At 39.8% G+C, this 13,495-nt stretch overlaps 2 protein-coding genes across 5 annotated transcripts in view; one reads left to right on the top strand and one right to left on the bottom strand.

Moving 5' to 3' along the window:
• The window catches only part of LOC149310534 (rho-related GTP-binding protein RhoQ), a 49,669-nt gene extending 46,091 nt beyond the window's left edge, over positions 1–3,578 (top strand). Inside the window, exons 5-6 of one of the 3 annotated variants that reach the window (XM_089529153.1) lie at positions 1,281–1,323; positions 3,324–3,485. In XM_089529153.1, the coding sequence (XP_089385279.1) occupies positions 1,281–1,323; positions 3,324–3,388 (108 nt within the window). In that variant the 3' untranslated portion in view covers positions 3,389–3,485. Of the gene's footprint in view, positions 1–1,280; positions 1,324–3,101 lie in introns of all 3 variants that reach the window. The other 2 variants (XM_089529152.1, XM_089529154.1) reach the window with 2 other exon arrangements.
• Positions 3,579–3,665: 87 nt separating this feature from the next.
• Positions 3,666–13,495, bottom strand: part of PIGF (phosphatidylinositol glycan anchor biosynthesis class F) — a 44,672-nt gene continuing 34,842 nt past the window's right edge. For both annotated transcript variants that reach the window (XM_089529150.1, XM_089529151.1), the window contains one exon: positions 3,666–4,021. In XM_089529150.1, the coding sequence (XP_089385276.1) occupies positions 3,908–4,021 (114 nt within the window). In that variant the 3' untranslated portion in view covers positions 3,666–3,907. The remainder of the gene's footprint in view (positions 4,022–13,495) is intronic.

The following is a 13,495-nucleotide window of genomic DNA, read 5'->3' as shown; positions in this document are numbered from 1 at the left end:
TCTGTAGAAGCTCATATCCATGGATGGCAAGCCTGCAGATCAGGAGATCCCATTGTAAAAGCATTGGCTGGTATTAATATGCCATGGATTTGTGTTCTGCTCTGTAACTTTGAGATGGTGCACCAGAAACTACCTCTCAATACAAGAGCTTGAAAGTATGTGTCATACATTCTCCTTCAAGAGTAAACAGGATTCTGGCTTTTAAGATTTACTTTAGTTATTTTATTAGAACTCCAAGATCTACCAGGGCAAAAGACTTCTGCTTAGAAACAAAAAAGGGTAAACCCAGACATTTGCAGTCAGGATTGTCCATGCCATTGTATTTCTAATTTCTGCGTGTGGTTGTGAAAGCTGGACAGTGAAGAAAGCTAACAGGAAGAAATCAATTCATTTGAAAAGTGCTGGAGGAGAGTCCTACACATACCTTGGTCTGCTAAAGAAACACATAAAGGGTTTTAGGGCGAATCAAACCTGAATTCTCCCTAGAAACCAAGATGACTAAACTGAGATTGTCATACTTTGGCAGATGGTATCTCCTTGTATGAACCGGCCTGGACTCTGAGATCCTCTGGAGAGGCCCTTTTCTCCGTCCCAACACCATCACAAGCACTGTTGGTGGGGACGCGAGAGAGGGCCTACTTGGTGGCTGCCCCTAGACTCTGGAACTCCTTGCCCAAGGAGATCAAAACAGCTCCCTCCTTGATGGCCTTCCACCAGCAGGTTAAGACCTACCTGTTCACACAGGCTTTGAAGGAATTGTTATAAGGACAGGCTGGGATGTTGTACCATTTCAAAACATTTTGACAGAGAGAGAGAGAGAGAGAGAGAGAGTTTTATCTTTTTAAAATGTGTTTTATTGTTTTAATAACTATCTGTTTTAATATTGTACTAATTTAATGCCTTTTTAATGTACTTTTTTCTGTTTTTAATTGTACTAATTTTTAATGTTGTGAAGCTGCTCTGAGTCCCAGTTCTAAGAAAATAGCGGGATACAAATAAATATAATTACAACAACAATAATTAGACATGACTAATTAGAAAAGACAACAATACTTGGTAAAAAAAAGGCAATAGAAAAAGGTAGATAGACGCAATAAAGGTTTTAGCAGGGCTGTTGATGATAAGAGTGACTCGATGACAATTAACGATAACTAGACCTGAAGAAAGGTCACAGTCCAGCCTCACAAAAATCTGTTTTTGATTAATCCCTCCATCCCACCTCAGTTTTTTCATTTCAGAAGTATAATTTGTTGGTAATCCCTTTGTTGTTAAACCATCAGAAATCCTTGAGGAACTGTTTACAGGTCAACCAGAGATCTACAGGTAGATCCCAATCTATCATTTACCTATAACAAACACTTGCAGGTAATTGCACTTCACCGCTTGAGTGATAAGTGCCTCATCAACAGTTAATTACATTTGATAAAATGGCAAGGAATTTTTAAAGACGTTCCTACTGAGTGCCCATCTTATTCAAATGGTTCATGAGAGGAAGTTTCTCTGCTACATGGAAGTCCTGCCAGTCAGATTGAGGAGAAAATTACTTTTTTTATAAAAGGGATGTAGATATAGAGCTGTAAAAACATTTATATGCTGGTTTTAGGGATTGTAGCTTTATAGTCTGAATCTGTGTTTTTGGTTCATTGATTATATTAAATGTGTGCATTTATCTCCACTGAATGCCAGAAAGCTAAGAGTAGGTGTCCTTTTGGATACACAGTAAAAAGAATGACTTGTTAAGTGGAGCTGAATGAAAACAAAAACATTTGTTCCCATTTGAGAAACAATATGAGAATGAGGTCCCTCATTATCTCCATTTATAGCACCTAAACCATTTTTAGAGACATTTTGACAGGTATTTCCTAAGTTTTATGCCATTCTTCTTCTATAAGTTCTAAGGTTTTGCCCCTCAAAAAGTCTCAGGAAACAACAGAAAAGCACTGAGCAGTGCAACAAACAACATAAATTCCTTTTGCAGTAGTAGAATGAGTAATAGCAAAAGACTACCTTTCAAATATGACAATGAGTAATGGAAATTGTTTTCACAAAGTAATTTTCCATGATCTGGCACATATATTTTGGTGCTGAATCTTGTTTCAATCACCAGTTTTTCTTCTCCCGGCCGATTTTTAAAGATTGGTGCTGGTGTGTTTGTTTTATTTAAACATTTATTAGTGTCTACTTTTAAAATTATGGGCAGTCAGTTTAAGCAGCTGTGTCTGGAGGTGGGTTCATTATGACAGAAGGGCCTACCAAGCAGTCCTGAATTCAGCTGGTTTCTGATATAAGCATTTGAAAATGGCTTTTGCAAATCGTTTCTTTAATCTTCATATATTAGCAGGTGCTTCCAAGCATGACACAGCTGCCCAAATAGCAACGTGACATCTGCATTTGAAACTGGACAAGGGTGTGCATTCTTAATAAAGTGTTAAATGAGGAAGTGCCATATTTTAGATTTTGTCAGTGGAGAAAATCTTCACAGAAAATTGGAGTATTCTCTTATGTGAAAGTTGCAGAATTTGGTGGTTTTTGAACTTGCTGTATTCATATTAAGCATAGTTCCATATTAGAGCTGTATCTAGTGCTAGATCTCTACTCACACAGAAGCAAAATCAGTGTGCATGAGGACAATCACCTCTTTCCACTACAGCCACCCCGAGTACCTTAAAAGTTGCTCTGAAGACTAGGCGGGGGCAGGAGGAGGAAGAGGCAAAACCTCCAGTATTACTGCCAATATGAGACTGGTAATGAACAGCAAGTGCTGTAGGCTTTATTTCAGAGAAAGGAAGCAGAAAAACCACCTCTGAGAATTTGTCGCCTAAGAAAATCCTATAAAATTAATGGGGTCTCCATAAATTGACAGGTGCATATACAGTATACACAACTAATGAATAAAACATAATTTTAAAGACTAGGGTAGTTACTTAGTAATATCTTTTTGATAGAAAGTAACTCACTGGTATATGAAAGGTGATTAAACACATTAACAGAGTTTATAGATAATTAAAAGATTGTCTATATCTTGTAAAGCACAAATTAATACTTTTTATAAAATGCCAGCAAAGAAGATGTTTATCTGCTGTTTCTGCTTCACTCTCCAGATGTGTTCGGTTACTGTTCCCATTAACCCAGCCAGCATGTCACAGTGAAAGAGTAACTTCTTTTCCTGGAGGATCGAGTACTGTAGTGCTTTTCCATAGGACAAAGACAACAAACAAATCTTGATATTTCTGGTTGAAAAAAATGCCCCCTGAGCTTACAAATAGTGTTTGGGGGGGATTGTGTGTGTGTGTAGTTATTAAAAACATTTGTTTTCTTGACAGATAGGTGCCTACTGCTACGTGGAGTGCTCAGCTTTGACACAGAAAGGACTGAAGACTGTTTTTGATGAAGCTATTATAGCCATTTTAACTCCAAAGAAACACATGGTGAAAAAAAGAATAGGCTCAAGATGCATTAATTGCTGCCTGATCACGTGAGACCACACTGGGCCACGCATACTGTGAAACTCCTGGTACCATGCAAATATACATTTAAAACAACAACAACACCCTACTAATAGATCATAGATCAATTGGGAAGCTGCTTTTTTCAGAATTGGCATTTGGTGAAACCCAGAGGGAGAGAGAGGGAAATCCCAAACGTGTGAAGAAGCAGGCACCATCTGTTATGAATACTTTATTCAGACTGGAAGGAAAGTACAATCTCTCAGGGGTAACATAATTTAGGGCAAGCGACAGATGTCTCTTCATGTTGCCACAGCATGCAAGCCATGTTTCAAGAGGAGGAACGCCAGCCCAACGATATTTGAAGATGTTTGGATAGGCTTCTGCTTTTTGGCCACAGTCTCTGCACAGTATTTACAGAGTCAGCACAACAACAAAGACACCTTCCCTCTTTGCTCCATTTATCTGCTTTTGTATGTAAGCTGCTTCCTGTTCCAGTATATCCACAAGGGTGCAATAAGAAGACCAGATGCATAGCCAAAAGTGGCTCCAAGCGAGCAGGAGATGGGCCACACCTGGAAGAAGAGAACACTACATCAGAAGACTGGGAGAGAAGAGATTAATGGAGGACCTTCCCTCCTTCCTCCCTAGTGTGCTTTTCTGAGCACAAGTTATTTTGCGTAATGGAAAGAAGACACCAAAATGTGATACTGGAACCACTGCAGATTTTGACTTGCTTTTCTAAGAGAATGCCAAAAGTGTTAACCAGTCATCATGCATTTCTTACAAACACTCAGTGTTGTACAGTTTTTAAACTCATGTGCATTAAAATGTAACTAGGTTTCTGGCTATACTGCAGATGATGCTTGGTAATTGCCAGAACAAGATGGGAAGATTATGAAGCATTTTATGTGCTCAGTTTTGTTTTGTGGGCAGAGTAGTTGATATATTTCTGCTTTCCAGTTAATCTGTTGTTTTTTAATTAGTTAAAACTTAAAACAGCCTATATTGTCTTTCCCTGTCTCACACCCACCTCCCAGGCATTTAAAAATTGCTAAATAGCAAAAGCTTGAAATGTTATTTGGGGGAGGGGGTACAACTCCCGGGATTTCCTAACTGGGAGGTTCTGACAGTTGTCCAAAAAGGTTACTTTTCTAAGCTTCATTGATAGCTGTGATGGAACATTTAACAGGAAAGCACAATTGATTGAAGGACAGTAAGGTAGCCCATAGGAATGGCAAGGCTGATGACATGACTAATGAAGAGACATCCTGGCCTCACCTTGCAGCAAGTAGGATGCCTGTCCACAACTCTGCCATTCTAGCAACCATATTTTCTGTCTGATGGTCTTTTGGGCTTTGTAATGCACCCCCATCTCCCATGGAAAGGCTGAAAAATTAGCCCTTTTCAGACATTATATCTGAGCAAGGAACTCTATCATGGGTAGGAGGCATGGGGCTGCATTATCCTCCAATATCCTTCCTGTAGCAGCCTTACTCTCTCCACTCCCAGTTTTTGCACAGAGCCACAAGATCTGATTGGCCCAACTACACATCCTGATCAAGGAACAACTCTTAAGCATGTTCAGCTGACACATACAAACAACCCAAAACCAGCACACACTACTCTGTACCCCTACCCATGTGGGAATTACACTGTTCAGTCTAACACTTGCATATGTTATGGTGAAAAAACCCCCAAAAGACGAAATTTACAACAGGTGGAAACACAGGTTCATGGTGACTGGAAGCATGCACACACATATGCACACACACACCTCTCCGTTTGGATATATTCAAGTGTCAAAAACAGAATATAAAATGTTTCTGCATAGAATCAGATGAAGGATTGGTTCTGGTCGCAGCACTCTGTCCCCAAGAGTGGCCGGTCAAATGCCTTGGGGGAGGCCCATAAAATATCCTACACATTAGTAAAATCGAGGGCTGTCACCCAGTTGAAGAGATTGCAATCCAGTACAGATTAAAGCATCAACTATGTGCAGGCAAAAATGATACTTTTTGGATGATGAGTGTCAATGATGACACATATGTTCCATCTTATTGAAAAAACAGGGAACACTTCTAAGATTTTGTTTGCTACCTATAATTTCTTTGTTGTTGCTGCGTACTTAGTCATTTCTGACTAATGGTGACCCTGAGACAAACCTATCATGAGGTTTTCTTGGCAAGATTTGTTCAGAGGGGGTTTGCTTTTGTCTTCCTCTGAGGCTGAGAGTGTGTAGCCTGTCCAAGGTCACTCAGGTTTCCATGGCTGAATGGGGATTTGAACCTTGGTCTCCAGAGTCACAGTCCGATGCTCAGACCACTACACAACTTGTTATTTTTATTAACATCCCCTCCACCAAACAAAAACACTTGTTGGCCAATTAAGTAGGGACTTCTTTTTATACTTTTCAAAAACAATTTTTTAAAAAACTGATAAAACCTTTAACTGATTGATACACTAAATACTGCAGTCCTATTAAAAATGGATTAACTGCATTAACTGAATGTTGTTTCAAGTTCCACTGGCTAGGTGGCCCATAGGCTTCTGCATGGAGGCAGTGAGGTATTCTGTCTTATCACTCTCCTCTCTTGAAATAAAATTATACCCAAGCTACACTGTGAGATATCTGAAGCCTTAGCAAGAGGACTTAAAAGAATAGTGTGTGAACCTGACTGTATAATTAGATTTCCCCCCCTCTCCATGTAGCGCCCCCCCCCCCCATCTCTGGAAGGCACAAAGGGAGGTAAAGGAGAGGAAAAATTGCCTTCCTGTCCATTCTGACAATGGAAGTTATTCCATCAGCAGGTGACATTTACTGCTTTTCACCCAGTGTAAATCTGTAATTTCAGGGAGGACCCTCTATCCACTTTTATTACAAATGTTTCCTTTTCTCTTTTTCACAACTGAAATTAAGGACACATTAAGAGACAATGGTAGAGCTCCAGAGTACAGAGTTGTGCATTAATTGTGCTTAACAATCCTTGCGTTGACGTGAAACACTGATAAGCAAATGAACAGAATGTGAAACCAAATGTTCAACAGAAGGTTCATATGCATGTACAATGACACTACATGCAACTCTCCTTCTACAACCTTGAACTGAATGCCATGGTTGTACATCAGACAAAAATGTCCAAATGCTTGTGGAGGGTAATAAAATAAGAAACCACTGATTTATTACAATGCCCTCATCTATTTCAGTTCTGTTTAGTTACACTACCAAGCAAAATGGCTCTTAATCTGTAAATGCAAACTGGTAGAATACTGCTCAGTTGTCTTTTATGGTGGGTCTCTACAACTGGAACCTGCTACTTGAACAGTTCTTAGGATGTAGACCTCTGCAGTTTTGCACCAGTTCTGCATTGATAGAGTGTTCATTCAAGCACATGTAATGCCAAGTAACCCTGGGTGCAAGATTAGAAACTTATTCCACCCAAGCAAGCACCAAAGAAACCATTGTGTCATCATATGTGACAATACAATGTTCACTTAAGATGAACGTATGTCACATCTTGATATGTCAAAACCCATTTTGGGAGAAAAGTGGGATATAAGTCGAACAAACAAATATTATACAATACAGCAGAGTTTAGAAAAATTACCTTTTGGGACTATATTATCATCATCATATTTACTAATATCTCCCCCTTTCCCCAGTTTGGGACTCAAGGCGGCTTACAAGAATTAAACACAGCTAAAAAAATTAAGATCATAACAAAAGTTAAAAATGTAATTAAACTGTCAAAAAATTAAAGTATTAAAAAAACAAACCATTTTTTAAAGCAGCAAATACAAAATGCAGCACATTAAGTTTTTACTTGCCTGTAGAAAGACACCATGGGTCCAAAACACACTGCAGAAATGATTCAGTTTGAGACCACTTTAACTGCCCTGGCTCAGTGCTAGGGAACTCTGGCTACTGTAGTTCTGTGAGACATTTAGCCTTCTCTGCCAGAGAGCTCTGGTGCCACAATAAACTACAATTCTCAGGATTCCCTAGCACTGATGCAGGACAGTTAAAGCAGCCTCAAATTGGATTATTTCTGCATTGTACTTTGGACCATGGAGAGTGCCAGTCTAGCCTCTGTGGGAAAGGAGATCCAGAGCCTGAAGACAGCCTCTGAGAAGGCCGTCTGCTGTTCTGGAATCCTCCAACCAGCATATCTATTGATATAAAAATCTATGCCTGTTCTTTGACATTTAAAAATATATGTAGACATTATTAGCAGTTACACCATCTTGCCTACCTGATGTTCATGTGCTGGAATCATGTTTGAATAGGGGCCTTTCCATGTAGCACCCGGTGGGCTTGGGCTTGATCTATGCTAATGGTACTAACTCACAAGTATGTGTTTATTTGTATATGTGCATTATTGTACAAAGACAACCAGCATGTACTGGGTCCTATGCAGACAGGTATCTGTTAATATAACATAAAATGCCATTCAGCACCCCAGGAATGTAAAGCAGAGGAATGCTATCCCAGTCCTTGCACAGAGCTTAGAAAAGTCGTTCTCAAACTAGCCTTAGTAAACGGTTAGAGAACTTTCTTGATATTAATGAATGAATATTCAAGCAAAATCTAAATGCCGAGGCCAAGATTCAGTGGACCCATAAATCTAAACCACTGTCACTATGCTGGAATTATACTGGATTGCACCATTATGCAGCCAATGGCAAAGCAGTTGGCAATGCTTCACATTCTCCTGTTGCTCAACCATTACACTGCTTGTGTAACCCTTATTAAGAAAATCACCTTCATGCAAGCACTTGCATAATGGTTTTTACACCAGCATAAGCACCAAACAGATCCCACTCAGTTCTCAACATTTGAATATAAGGAGAAAACCATCAGCCCCACTTGGGAAACATGCTGGGCCAGACCCAGAGTTTGGAAACACTACTTTTTTGGCCGACCACTCCCAGAATACCCCAGCCGGCATGTCTACAAAAGACCAATTTTTAAAGCCACAAGCTGTGTAAAGGTCAGGGAGCAACAGAACTGTATCACAGCTTACACTGCTCCACTGTTCTCTGTGCACTGTGGGTACGTGCATTCTCACTGTGCCTTTTGCTATTCTGAGACAAACACTGTATATCCTTAATATTTATAATAGGCACAATTTACATTATCTCCCTCACCCTGGCTCCTTTTCTCATCTCCTAGACAACAAGTGAAATGTAAGCTAGGCATTTGAAAAAAATAACAAAGCCAAGATTGTCTATCATGTTCTAGCTTTTCGCTCCTGTCCCATGCTTGCAATACCACTATAAAACGAAATACTTGAGAAAAAGAGTGGCTTAATAACTGTGAATCTTTTCACCATACTGCTCATGTTGTGCTCTGACAACTTTCCCTTTGTTATTTGCAATTTATTATGATTTCATCTTCACATACTTAAGCTTTACATTCCTAAGTGTGTGCATTTAGTGCTATTTAGCATTGTCTGGAGGTCTTTAGGAATGTAGCAGAGATGATGGTGATCATCTTTTCATGCAGTGCCTTAGGTACTCTTTACTGACCTTGCTTCAGTTTTGTATGCATGGCCACAAAAAGGCCATGACTTCACTCAATCACTGTTGCTTTGAAAACCAAAGATTTGCTTGTTTTCCATTTGTTAACATGGCCCTGCTTATCTTCTGCAAAATGCTAAGTGATTTACACATACAACAATGTATATTCAGTGCCAATGCGTTGTGTTCTGTGGCCTGCTCAAGGTTTTATTTCATTCAAAATAAAATCAATTTCTTCAGGAATTGACCAATCGTTAGACAATATTAAAAATAAAAATAATAAAATAATAATAATAATCTGGGCAATGATGTAGTGAAATTTGTATGAATCTGTTTATCTACACTGCTGAGTTAGATCAGGGATGGGTAATGTAGGATACATACAGTCCTTAACATTTTGCAGCCCCAAAAGGCATTCACCCACCAAATATAATTTTTCCATTAAAAAAGGGAGAATTATCCTTTAGAACATGCATCTGAGGAAGTAGACTGAAGTCCATGAAACTTCATGCTGCCAATTTCTTTCAGTTAGTCTCAAAGTTGCTACAAGATTTCTCTACATACTGATTCTATCCTTTAGAACAGTCATTCCCAAACTTTGGTCCTCCAGATGTTTTGGACTTCAGCTCCCAGAATTTCTGACTGTTGGCCAAGCTGGCAGGGGCTTCTGAGAGTTGAAGTCCAAAATACCTTGAGGACCAAAGTTTGGGAATCACTGCTTTAGAATAAGACAGGAGCACCTCCCCCCCCCCGTCTGCCCCCCTCCAATTTGTTTTTTAACAATGCAAAAGCCCTTACAGCCAATTACAAATTTGTTTTTTGAAAAGTTTTGATGGATGGTGGGTGGGTGGGAGGTTCAGTTAGCCCCAGAAACCTCAGAGCTTGCTCAGTTCTGGGTTAAGGCCAATTCATTTGTCCTATTCAAAGGATCAATATAAATATAACCATCCAGATATCATAATCACAACTCAGAACAGCTAATAGCTCATGCATGCCTCTTTTCTCCTTGAAAGGCTACACTGGCTACCGGTATTAACAAAGAGTTAAGGGTCAGCCCTAGTTCCCTTCATAAGCAGTTCTTAATTAGCCTTTAAGCCTGGTTAAATGGGAAACCTGGATAGCCACTGGCACAATGAATGTCCAGTTACAGCAGGATGGGGAACTTGTTCAGGATCCTGTGGCCAACATTCATTATTATGTTAGGAAATGCCTTCAAGACATTTCCGAGTTACAGCAACCCTAAGGCGACCCTATCAATGGGTTTTCTGGGCAAGATTTGGTCAGAGGAGATTCACCATTGCCTTCCCCTGAGGCTGAGAGTATGTGAACTGCCCAAGGTTACCCAATGGATTTCATGGCTGAGCAGGGAATCGAAACCTGGTCTCCAGAGTTGCACTCAAACCACTATACCACGCTGGCTCTGGGCTAAACAATTATATGATGCAGTGGAACACTGAGCTTGGGAAGTCTTGAGGGGCTGAGAGCTTTATCAGGCCTGCCTTATAAATCAATTATCTCAGGGTTTTGTGGGGAGGGGCTTTACCATTTAATTCCTATACAGTACTTGTAATTTTAAGTGGAGCCTGCCAAATGCTTCGGTGCCAATTTCAAGCAAGTATAGCTTATTCTTGATGAGAAAGTGCTTTCTAATCCAGATAATAAAAATAAAAGTCCCTTTGGTAAGCATTCTTTGCCTTTCCATACCTTTTCACTCACCCACACCTTTCTATTATAAATGTCAACATCATTATAAGAGGCCCAGGGACTGGCCTGTCTTTTACGGGATTTTCTTCAGAATGCTTTCAGACCAGACAAGATGATGGTGTGGCTTGTTCTGCACCTAAGCTTTGACACATTTTTCTTTTATGCAATTTTAGCAAGAGCGTAGGCCAGGAACGACAATTGCTCAATGAAGTATTCCCAACAAGGCTTTGAAATATATTTTTCAAATGGAAGCTACAATGCAAATGAAAGGAGGAGCACTTGGAAAACACTCTGCAATGAGTGATGGTTAAAAAACCCCTAAACATACCTTTGCTGGACACACACACAAGAACACATGAGGTTCACTTACAAGTAACTCTTGATCCTGGCCAGAAGATGATCAATATTTATTAGAATGTTTCACAGGAATTCTGATCATATAGGTGGTCACTAATGCTTAATTCAGTAGTCACAAACTAGACCTGGACTGCTCACTGCTAAAATGCATTTTGGCATCATTTTGCTCCCTCCTTTTATCTCCCTGTTCTACAGGCATGCACTCAACCATATGAGAGCCTATTATATAGTGTACAAATATTGCAACCACATGAAAACTTTCCATTCAGAAGTCAGGTCATTACAAAGAAAGGTATTGACTGGAGTTAGGCAGAGGAGACAATCCCATCCAGCTATATTCACATAGTGGGAAACTGGAGTGAACAGGTGAACGAGCCTGAACCACCCAGCAATGTTCAACCACAAAAGCTTACCTGTAATGGTGACACCTGCCTATGATACACAATCGAGCTGTGGTCATTTTATACTTGCAGAAAGTGTCAGAACAGACCCACACACTGACTGGCCAATAAGGCTCCTATTCCACTTGTGATGGGTGTCAAAAAGGAACTTTTTCAGTGCTTCAGTACTATACTTTCAAATGTGTAATCAATAATTTGTCATTACAGGGTACAATGCTTTTGAAGACACTGCAAAGTGTGAGGACCCTGGCAGTTTCCATGTTAATGGGGTCCCTCACTCTATTTCCCCAAACAAGTCAGCAACATGGACAGGCCTTTTAAAATTTAGAGTAAACCAGGAGCAGATTCACCACCACAATGACCTGAAAGCCACCAGCCACCATTGCAGGTGGTGGGCATCATCTAACTAACAACTTGAGCAGGACTTGGGAAAGTTATCTTTTTAGACAAAAGCTCTCAGAATTCCTCAGCTGGCATGACCAGTGGCTAGCTATGGGAAAGCTGGATCCCATTGTGGGAGAAAGCCAGGATATAAATCCTTGAAATAAATAAAATTAAAATAAATGCTAAGGACAGTTCTTTAATCAAGTAACTTTCCCAAGCTCTGAGCTTCTCCGCAACCTTTCCAAGTTTCACTGTTCCTATCCTTAGCATATACAAATGCTGAAGTCTATAAAGCAAAGCCTATCGTTAATATTTTGCTGCCCAGAAAGAAAGGCAAGGAGCTATTTCTTCCTCTCCACCTACACAAGCCGAGTGGACTTGCTATTAAAGGTACATTCGGCACTGGTGATGGGACATCATCCTCCACTTCACTTCAAGGCAGCAAAATAACTTAAGGCACGAAGGGCCAGTTGCCTGTAATATACAGGAATGGGCAGGAAATGATGGCATACAGCAGCTGCTTGCTCCACCACAACCTTGAGCAAATGCAGCTTGAGGCAACCTTCTCACAGCCTACCAGTAGGCTAGCCCTGTTTCAAAGTATTCTGTTGTTGCTGTTGTATGCCTTCAAGTCGTTTCCAGCTTATGGCAACTCTAAATCAAACTTATCATGGGGTTTTTGTGGAAAGATTTGTGCAGGGGAGGTTTGCCACTGCCTTCCCCTGAGGCTGAGAGCAGGTCACCCAATGTGTTTCAAATGGGAATTGAATCCTGGTCTCAAGAGTTGTAGTCCAACACTCAAACCACTATCCCACGCTGGCTCTTGTTCAAAGTGTTCTACACATATATTTATCTTGTGATCCTTACAAAAAGCCAGTAGGGTAGATCAGCGTTATTATTCCCCAAGCAGGGGAAAGCTGGAGAACAGTTTGCCAATTTCACAGCACTGGCAAAATCTGAGCCACAGATTTCCTCTGGCAGTTTGCCACTACGGTCATCTCAATTTTTATTTAGTTATTATGACATGCTCATCTTCTCTTTTTTGATGGAATTTAAATGGTTTTAATTAAAGGTTGTTTTAACTGCATTTTAAAAATAATGTATATTGCCATCTTAGTATGATCAGGTATTTAATCTCTATTTGTTTTCATTTTTTTAAACTACTTTGAGTCTCAGTACTAGGGGGAAGGAATAATAGTAACAACAATAATAACAATAATAGTAGTAGTACATTTATTTTTATTCCAACTTTCTCCATAGACTGGCATTCAAGGCAGCTCACAAAGACAGATACAACTAAAAGCACAGCGGGTGGTAATATTAAGGCAGAGTTAAACTAGTTAATCTCATTAAGAAAAACAAGTGGTTTAAAATGTAAAGCAAATTCTCGCACACGTTTTCATTTCACAGATGATTCAAATGCTACTTTTTGCCCACAAAAACAATTCTGAGTTATAAAATGCAGACACAGCACCATTAATGAATTCATGAGGGAAGATCAGCCTTCTCCAAATTGGTCTCTAGCAGATGTGCTGTCTGGAAGACAATGAGAAGTGTAGCCCAACATATCTGGTTGGGGAAAAGCTAATATGGATTATGGGGTTTGGGGAGGATTTTTTAAAAATCAAACTGCAAAATGAAAAGTGCAATAGGGATCAGTGTTAACTATACATTTTCACTAAT

Source organism: Sceloporus occidentalis, unplaced genomic scaffold, assembly GCF_023333645.1.
Source record: "Sceloporus occidentalis isolate IW3139 unplaced genomic scaffold, rSceOcc1.0.p SCAF_6, whole genome shotgun sequence".
Lineage (NCBI taxonomy): Eukaryota > Metazoa > Chordata > Lepidosauria > Squamata > Phrynosomatidae > Sceloporus > Sceloporus occidentalis.
Note: the sequence above shows the minus strand (reverse complement) of the source record. Positions and strands in the feature narration are given on the sequence as shown.